The sequence below is a fragment of the Dipodomys merriami genome, unplaced genomic scaffold (genome assembly GCF_024711535.1).
Source record: "Dipodomys merriami isolate MVZ:Mamm:240054 unplaced genomic scaffold, mDipMer1.0.p SCAF_427, whole genome shotgun sequence".
In the NCBI taxonomy this organism is placed as follows: Eukaryota; Metazoa; Chordata; class Mammalia; order Rodentia; family Heteromyidae; genus Dipodomys; species Dipodomys merriami.
Window position 1 is genome coordinate 66,433 of NW_027205904.1, and position 9,013 is coordinate 75,445.

Sequence of the window (9,013 nt, forward strand, 5' to 3'; positions counted from 1 at the left end):
GCCTAGCACGCACGAAGCCCTGGGTTCCATTCCTTAGGATCACGTACACAGAAAAAGCCAGAGGTGGTGCTGTGGCTCAGGGCTAGAGTGCTAGCCTTGAGCAAAAGCAGCTCAGGGACAGGACCCAGGCCCTGAGTTCAAGCCCCAGGATTGGCAAAAAAAAAAAAAAAAAAAGGGCTGAGAAGGTAGCTCAGTGGTAGAGCGCTTGCCTTGCATGCATGAGGCCCTGGGTTCGATTCCTCAGCACCACATAAGCAGAAAGAAAAAAAGCCGGAAGTGGCGCTGTGGCTCAAGTGGTAGAACGCTAGCCTTGAGCTGAAGAGCTGAGGGACAGTGCCCAGGCCCAGAGTTCAGGCCCCACAACTGGACCCAAAACAAAACAAAACAAAAAACCTGGTTAGGGCAGAAGCAGTCCACAGGCCTGACCTCCGTGGGTCTCTACTCACCCACAGAGCATGCTGGGAGCCTGACAACCTCCCACGATCCAGACAGACAGGCACTGATTGCTATTTGTTTTGTTTTATTTATTTATGGAGAAGCACTGGGACTTGAACTCAGGATCTGGGCGCCCTCCCTTAAGCTTTTTCACTCAAGGTGGCCCCTCTACCGCTTGAGCCACAGCTCCACTTCTGGCTTTTGCCTGGTTCGTTGGAGATAAAAAGAATCTCAAGGCCTTTTCCTGCCGCAGGCTGGCTTTATAAAATGATCCTCAGATCGCAGCCTTCTGGTTACAGGCGTGAGCCACCAGTGCCTGGCTTCGGAGTGCCATTTCAGTGAAATGGGTCCCCAGCGGAGGGTACGCCCACAGTACGGTCCTTCATATATTTTCAGTCTTCCTAGCATCACACCGCAGAGGAGACAGGCCAGGGGAGGGTGGTGAGAGGGAAGAAGGGAGAAAATAGTCCTAGGGGCTGGTTCTGGTCCTCGGGGGGCCCTGCAACCACTCCAGTGCTAGGCGTGGAAGACAGTTCCCCATCTTCCAACGTAGGTGATGGCAAGACATGAGTGGGATGGGACAAGAAGACAACCAAGCACCCAAGGCTGAGCAGAGGGGTTGGAAACCCTGGCCAGGCCCTAAGGGACCACGTTTGCCTTCCCTAAGGCCCTGCCCTTGGGTCTATGCCTCATCAGTGTATGTAATTCTTTGTTTGTTTGTTTTGGTCAGTCGTGGGGCTTGAACTCTGGGCCTGGGCGCTGTCCCTCAGTTCTTCAGCTCAACGTGAGCGCTCTACCCCTTGAGCCAACAGCGCCACTTCCGGTTTTCTGGTGTTTTTGGTTTTTAATTGGAGATAAAAGAGTCTCACGGAGTTTCCTACCCGGGCTGGCTTTGAGCTGCGATCCTCAGATCTCAGCCTCCTGAGTGGCTAGGATGACAGGCGAGAGCCACCGGCGCCCGGCTAGGGTGTGATTCCTACCACACAGCCTCGTGCTGTCACTGAGGCCGCAGAAACAGCAGGTGGACGTCCATCACGTTGGTACCTGTCATCCCTGTGTACAGCAGGTGTGAGCCGCCCTGGAGGTGGCAGAAGAAGGTGTGTGAATCGTTGTGGGCTAAGAAGGTGGCCATGTCCAAGCCTTGGGCAGCGGCCTGGCTGCAGAGCTCCGGCATGACCCACGCACCAGCGGCCTCGGTGGGCCCATCTCGCCCGTCGGTGCCGCCGCTCAGAAACAGCGCCTCCACGGGCCCTAGCGGCTGCCTCCCCAGCTCTGCTCCAACAAGCATGGCCAGCTCCTGGTTCCGGCCGCCCCTGCCCGAGCCCTGCAGCTGCACCGTGGGCTCTCCTCCCGCCAGCAGGCACACGGGGCCTCTCGTCTCCATCACAGCCCCCAGAGCCTCCTCCAGCTGCAGGTCAGGAAGCTGCAGCTCGGCGGCCAGCTTGTGCAGCCTGCCCTCCTCCTCGTCCTCGTCGTCGGCTCCAGCCATGGTGGAGGGGATGAGGCGGGCTGCAGCCACGCGGGCCAACAGCCCGTAGAAGCGGGCCAGCTGCCTCACATCACCCTGCAGGCAAGTGCTCAGCACCGCCGCCCGGTAACCCAGGGCCTCAGCCTGCTTTTGAGCCTCGGCCAGCGCCAGCACATTCGAGCCGATGATCACGTTGAGCACGTGGCCGCAGGCGTGTGGTCCCCGGGGGTCCGAGTCGGCCCGAGCTAGCACAGTCTTCACGGAACGCGGCAGGGCGGCACGGAGGCCGTAGCGATTGAGGATGTGCAGGCAATCTTGTACGTTGTGGGCGCTGGCCACAGTAGGGCCACTGGCGATCACCTCCACAGGGTCCCCAACCACGTCAGACAGGATCAGGCTCACCACCTAGGGGGTGAGGAGGGGGGACACGAGGTACAGGCTCAGGCTTGGTCCACCTCTTTCCTTGTCCCCCAGACCCTGGGCATCCAGCACTCAGTATATATCCTTAACCACTTCACTTATTGTTTGGTATGACTTGGGTTTGAATTCAGGACCTTGCATCTGCTAGGTAGGCACCCTACCGCCTGAGCCACGCCTCCATCCCTATCTAGTTACCACACTCAGGTAGGCTCACTCAACATCTGGCTAGGAGGCCGGGTGCCGGTGGCTCACGCCTGTCATCCTAGCTACTCAGGAGGCTGAGATCTGAGGATTGCGGTTCAAAGCCAGCCTGGGCAGGAAAGTCCATGAGAGTCTGATCTCCAAGGAACCACCAGAAAAGCGGAAGTGGCGCTGTGGCTCAACTGGTAGAGCGCTCGCCTTGAGCTGAAGAGCTGAGGGACAGCGCCCAGGCCCAGAGTTCAAGACCCCCCCAAAAAATATCTGGCCAGGAGAACCCCCTCCTCTCCTCTCTCAAGGACCCCCCCCTCCCCACAGTGAATCTCACACCAGGCCACCGTCAGCCTGAACTCTGGTCTAGGCTGCCTTCTCCCTGCCACACATGGGGAGCCCAGGGCTGTGAGGGGAAGAAGCGATGGGTTTACCTGAGCAGGGTAGGCGGCCTGAGCCAGCCCTCCACCCTTGAGCTGGGACAGGGCCTTCCGGATGGTGTTCAGTTCCTGGATGGTGGCTCCGCGGGCTGCCAGCAGCTTGGTGAGCGTCTGCTTCTCCTCCAGTGTGACGGGGGGGATGGGGGCAGGCAGCAGGGCCGAGCCCCCACCTGCGGAGTTAGTGAGGGTCTCAGGTTGAGGGGGGGGCACATCCCAATCCAGGAACCGGGTGGACAATGGCAGACAAGCCCGTGAAGGAAGATGGGGCTTGAGCGCCCCCGTGCGGATGTAAAGTGAGTGTTCACAGTCACCATGCCCTAGCCACGAGAGGCTGCTTGCTTGCCCTGGGGTATCCCAGATCCTAGCAGCCACAAGAAGAACTAACCAATCCTAATGAGCTTGGAACAGGGTTCAGAGCAGGGAGAAATGATAGAGGACCTAGGAGAAGGTTCCGTGGGAGTGCCCGCCCTGGATAACATTTGTGCAGACAACACCAAAAGCAGTGACATTTTCTACCCAGCAACTTTTTTTTTTTTTGGTCGGTTGCGGGGCTTGAACTCAGGGCCTGGGCGCTGTCCCTCAGCTAGCTCTTCAGCTCAAGACATGCGCTCTACCACTTGAGCCACAGCACCACTTCCGGTTTTCTGGTGGATCCTTGGACATAAAGGTCTCATGGACATTCATTCCTTCCCAGGCTGGCTTTGAACTGTGATTCTCAGATCTCAGCCTCCTAGTAGCGTGAGCCACCAGCACCCAGCTAACAAGATTAATTTGAGGGGAGCCCAAAGCCACAGTTAGTACCATCTAAGTTCCTCACCGCCTCCCCTATGTCTGGTGCCAACTTTAACCTGGGAGCTCGGACCAATCACTGAATAACCTGGTACTTGGAGCAACCCCCCCCCTTGCCAGCTGCCCTGAGCCAATTCTGGCATCCAAACCTGAGATGAGCACCAGCAGCAGGTCGTGGGCAGTGAGTCCCTCGGCCAGCTGCCGGATGGCCAGCGCAGCTCGCAGGGCATCACGGTCTGGCAGGTTGTCCTCAGCCCCCTCGAAGACTTGGATATGGCTGTGTGGCTTCAGCAACATCTCCCTGAGGAGGAAGCAAACTGAATAAGAGAGAGGGTGGACACCTCTCCTCTCACCTGATTTTTGTGTTTTTGTCAGTCATGGGCCAGGGCGCTGTGCCTCAGCTCTTCAGCTCTAGGCGAACGCTCTACCACCACAGCGTCACTTCCGGTTTTCTGGTGGTTTATTGGAGATATGAGTCTCACGGACTTTCCTGCCTGGGCTGGCTCTGAACCGAGATCCTCAGGTTTCAGCCTCCTGAGTAGCTAGGATTGCAGGCGTGAGTCACCAGCGCCTAGCCTGATTTTTTTTTTTTTTTGGCCAGTCCTGGGGCTTGAACTCAGGGCCTGGGCACTGTCCCTGAGCCTCTCTGTACTCAAGGCTAGCACTCTACCACTTGAGCCACAGCGCCACTTCCGGCTTTTCCTGTTTATGTCGTACTGAGGAACCGAACTCAGTGCTTCATGCATGCTCGGTGAGCACTCTAGCAAGAAACCACATTCCCAGCCCCCACCCCACCTGATTTCCTAAGGGGGTATAAAGGCATAAACAAGGGTGCCACTGACACCCACCCAGAAAGGGTGGAAGGTCAGACCCAGGAGCAAAGGAAGACTAGTGGTAGGGATGAGGCCTGCAGTCTAGCTTAGGTGATCTGAGCTATTTTCCTTCCAATAGACAGTGGGGAGCAGCACCCCCCACCCCACCTCTCCACCCCACAGCTTCTTACTGCTTGCCGGCCTGTTCCATAGCAGCACGGATCCCCTTGGGGACGCTGATCACACCCTGCACGAGATGCTGGCCCAGGAGCTCCTCGGCTGCCGCCGCCATGCCCAGCACAGCCTTGCCGAAGCCCACCAGGTAGAGGTTTTGCTTCAGTTGAAAGCTCCGGTCCCGCACCTTCAGCTGTTGGCCACCGGGCTCCAAGGCCAACGCCCTGTGCAGCATGGGGCCCGGCTGCACGGCTCCCACGGCACTGTCAAACACTTGTCGCGCATGCTCTGCCAAGGCCATGCCACTGGCCAGCCGAGCCGCTGGAGCCCTCCAGGAGAAAGGACGTGAGGAGGCTCGGACCGCACAGGGCAGGACCTGCAGGGCTGCAGCCATGGCCCCTTCGTGCTCAGCACCACCTTACACCCATAGCTGCCTAAGAGGGGAGGAAAAAAAAAAAAAGAGCAAGAATGAGGCCAGAGAGAAGAGGGCCCCCCTCGTAGCCACCCCTGAGGGCTCAGACGCCACAGCCACGGCTGCCAGAATGGACCATCTGATAGTTCCAGGAGACTTCCTGACGCCCACAGCTACCTGATCTCCTGCCAATCCTAGGAGCCCTGCCACCCGGCCAAGTCCTACTCTTCTGCAGACCACACACTGGTCTCCCCCCCCCCCCCGGACATTACACCCCAAGTCCAAAGTTCCTATGAACTGGACCCTCCTCCCTAGGTCACTTTCTTGGGCTGGGAGTTAATCATTCACCCAGGGAACGATTCTTACCTGTGGGTTCCCACCCCACACACCTTTTCCACCGGCCAGCAGTTCTGAGTCCTCGCCCAGCGGTCATGCCCCTTTCTAGCAGGAACTCCTACCTGCCCTCCTTTCCATTTCTGCTGCCAGGAGGTTGTTGGTTGTCTTACTCACTAACCTCCAGCCCACTGGCCTCCAGCCTGCTCTAACTGGGCTGGGAATAACTGGGTCTCTGTTAGGAGACTGTATAAGACACATGGCCAGCTCAGATCAGCAAGAGGCCTGGGTACAAATCCAAAGTAGCAACCAACTTTAATTCAGAGGCCCGGGGACAAATCCAAAGTAGCAACCAACTTGAATTCTTTGAGAGTTAAAGCTGTTGTGGGAGGGCTGGGAACTTTAGCGAAGTCTCCAGGTACTGCATGCATGCAAGAGGCCATGTGCTATGGGGCTCGATCTACATCAGGGAGTAAAGAACGCCCTTCTACCCACATAGTGGGCCAGGCCCACTCTTGCCAAGAACACCGCTTTTGACTCTGGGAGAGCAAAACAAGTCCTCAGTCATACCCACCCACAGTGGAGAAAAGCCAATGGCTGGTCCAGACTCCCATAACTTAGCCCAGATAGTCATTTACCCCACTGGGCAAAGTAAATACTTGAGAAGCTTCGGGCTTTGGGGAAAATAAGGCCACAAATGTTCATTTATAAAGGGGGGGGGAGAATGGGGTTGGGAACGTGGCTCAGTGGTAGAGTGCTTACCAAGCATGCATGAAGTCTTGGATTCGATTCCTCAGTACCACATACACAGAAAAAGCCAGAACTAGCACTGTGGCTCAAGTGGTAGAGTGGTAGCCTTGAGCAAAAGAAGCTCAGGAACAATGCTCTGACCCTGAGTTCAAGCCCCAGGACTGGCAAATAAATAAGTTTTTAAAAAGGGGGTGTGGGGGGGGATGCTAAGGCTTGAACCAAGAGCTTTCTCCCATGTTTCTCCCACTCTACCACTGAGCTAAACACTACTCCCTAAAAAGGCATCTATTTATTTTATTTTTGCCAGTCCTGGGGCTAGAACTCAGGTCTTGGGCTCTGTCCCTCAGCCTCTCTGTGCTCAAGGCAAGCACTCTACCACTTGAGCCACAGCACCACTTCTACCTTTTTCTGTGTATGTCGTACTGAGGAAGTGGCTTCCGCATGATATAGGTAAGCACTCTACCACTAAGCCACCTTCCCAGCCCTAAAAGGCATCTATTTTACCAATGCCTACCATTAATGCTGCAAACTAATTGTATCAGCGAGTGTGGATGAGGCAGGGGAAGGAGGCTGAGAAGTGGGTTTATAGTGCACTCTCCCTCCGCACCCCCCCCTTTAAGGTCCTGGGTTTGAACTCAGGGCCTCACACTTGGAAGGCAGGAGCTCCACTGTGCCATATCTCCAGCCCTTTGCAATGTACCTCACTTCCTTCCCAGGCACACCCTGGACCCTGAAATGACTATTTTAGGCTTCCCATCACAGTACCTGGGGTAACAGGTGTGAACAAACAACCTCAGTTTCACTTTAGATGGAGTCTTTCAGACTTTTCAATATGGGTTGGCAAAAAATTGCAGCCATTCAGATCTCAGCCTCCCCTCTGCAAACTAAGATGAACGCTTAATGTGATGGTGTGCAGTTAAGAAAGGGAACTTCGGGCTGGGAAGGTGGCTCAGTAGTAGAGCACTTGCCTTGCATGCTTGAGGCCCTGGGTTCAATTCCTCAGCACCACATAAGCAGGGAAAAAAAAAAGCCGGAAGTGGCACTGTGGCTCAAGTGGTAGAGCGCTAGCCTAGCCTTGAGCTGAAGAGCTGAGGGACAGCGCCCAGGCCCAGAGTTCAGGCCCCACGACCGGACCCAAAATAAAAAAAAGGGAACTTCTCTGCCTGCCCTGGCCTGGAACTGTAAGCATCCTTCCCTATCTCTGTCTCTCAAGTAACTAGATGTGAGTGGTTAGGGAATCTCCATTTCTCTCACTGGGGCAGGTACCCAGAATGAGAAGATGTGGAATGAAACTGAGCCTAGTGCTCTCTCACTAGTTGGGTATGCGCGTCTGTGACAGAGCACTTAAACATCAAACATCAGTTTCTCACACCCAGAATACTAGCAACTCTCAGACATGGGCGGTTTTAAGCCCACTGGATCTCTGCTTTCCTCTAAAAGCCTAGCCCTGCCCAACAACTGCTGAAAGGTCACCCAGAAGACACCGCCATGGGGGGGGGGGGGGGGCCGCTCGCTTTAGCCAGGAGGATCTCCAGGGCTTGTTTATTAGAGCTAAGGGCACATAGCCCAACCGAACTTTGTACCTATTTCCCAGATGACCCAATCTTGTTCTAGGGCAGAAGGGACACTCAGGGTTGGGATGAAATTCCAGGGCGTCCAGTTAAATTTGAATTTCAGCTAAGTACCGTTTTTTGTTATCTGTATGCCAGGTCTCTACTTGGCTTGTGGATGATCTCAAATTCCAACGTAACTGGGTGGGTATTTTGTTTGTTTGTTTGGTCGTGGGGCCTGAACTCTGGGCCTGGGCGCTGTCCCTCAGCTCTTCAGCTCAAGACTGGCGCTCTACCACTTGAGCCACAGCGCCACTTCTGGCCTTTTCTGCTTCTGTGGTGCTGGGGAATCGAACCCAGGGCCTCATGCATGCGAGGCAAGCGCTCTACCACTGAGCCACCTTCCTTTCATCTCCCTAAGTCCCCCAACTCTATCACCAGACCGGATTTCCTCCAGTTCCCTCCGCTGTGTCAGGTGGGGGGAAAAAAACGAGAAAGCAGCAGCCAAGTGCCGACTCCTCCTCGCACTCCCCAGCGCGGCGCTCCTGGACGACGTCACTTCCGGACACGCCCGGAAGTGACGCCGCACCAGGCTCCGCCCTCGCGTCTTCTTCGGAGGGATGGCCGCCGAGGTGTGCCCGCAGACGCGAGAGAGAACCTTTTCTGTTGTCTCCTGGGCTCAGAATGGTTCCCCCGGAGGGGGGGGGGTCCTGAGGCTCCTTCCCGACGCAGACTCGCCCGCTGCAACGACAGCGACTCTCCGGAAGTTCCGGGCTTCCCACGCCGCCGGGGAACCGGAAGTGCCGCAGACCGGAAGTGCCCTCGGGCAGCCAGCCCCCGGAAGTGGAGCGGGGCGGGGCGGGGCCGGGAGAGGCCGACGTGGAGATCGGAGCCTGGGAGTCTCCCCGGATCGCAGTGGCCCGCTGCTTCCCGTGGGATGCTGTCGTTTTTAATACATCCTGAGCGAGCCACAGCTTCAGTGTCCTCGCTCCTCCCATCTCACGCTCTTCTTTCCTGCTTTTGTGGTGCTGAGGAATCGAACCCAGGGCCTCAGGCATGCAAGGCAAGCGCTCTACCACTGAGCCACCTTCCCAGCCCCCCCCTTCCCCCCACCCCCAAATCCACCTCTTGACTCTGCCAGAAATTCCTGTTCCTTGATCTTCCAACTGGGTGAAAAAAAATAACCCACAGGTCTTCCTCACCGTCTCCGTATCTGTTCTCGCCTGTGCCCACCTTGAACA

General features: G+C 56.4%; 1 protein-coding gene across 6 annotated transcripts; it reads right to left on the reverse strand.

Annotated features, from left to right (window-relative positions):
- Window positions 1-509: 509 nt before the first annotated feature.
- On the reverse strand, window positions 510-8,581 carry LOC138807654 (glycerate kinase-like). Of its 6 annotated transcripts, XM_069993411.1 has the most exons (6): window positions 8,216-8,272; window positions 6,988-7,106; window positions 4,745-5,161; window positions 3,891-4,042; window positions 2,947-3,122; window positions 510-2,308 (listed from the first exon to the last, which is right to left on the reverse strand). In XM_069993411.1, the coding sequence occupies exons 3-6, from the start codon at window positions 5,119-5,121 to the stop codon at window positions 1,433-1,435; spliced, it is 1,581 nt and encodes a 526-aa protein (XP_069849512.1). In that variant the 5' UTR covers window positions 5,122-5,161; window positions 6,988-7,106; window positions 8,216-8,272; the 3' UTR covers window positions 510-1,432. The 6 variants fall into 6 exon arrangements, with proteins under 6 accessions (XP_069849512.1, XP_069849511.1, XP_069849514.1 ...); XM_069993410.1 differs by lacking the exons at window positions 6,988-7,106; window positions 8,216-8,272 and adding an exon at window positions 8,431-8,581; XM_069993413.1 differs by lacking the exons at window positions 6,988-7,106; window positions 8,216-8,272 and adding an exon at window positions 6,235-6,981.
- Window positions 8,582-9,013: the final 432 nt, after the last annotated feature.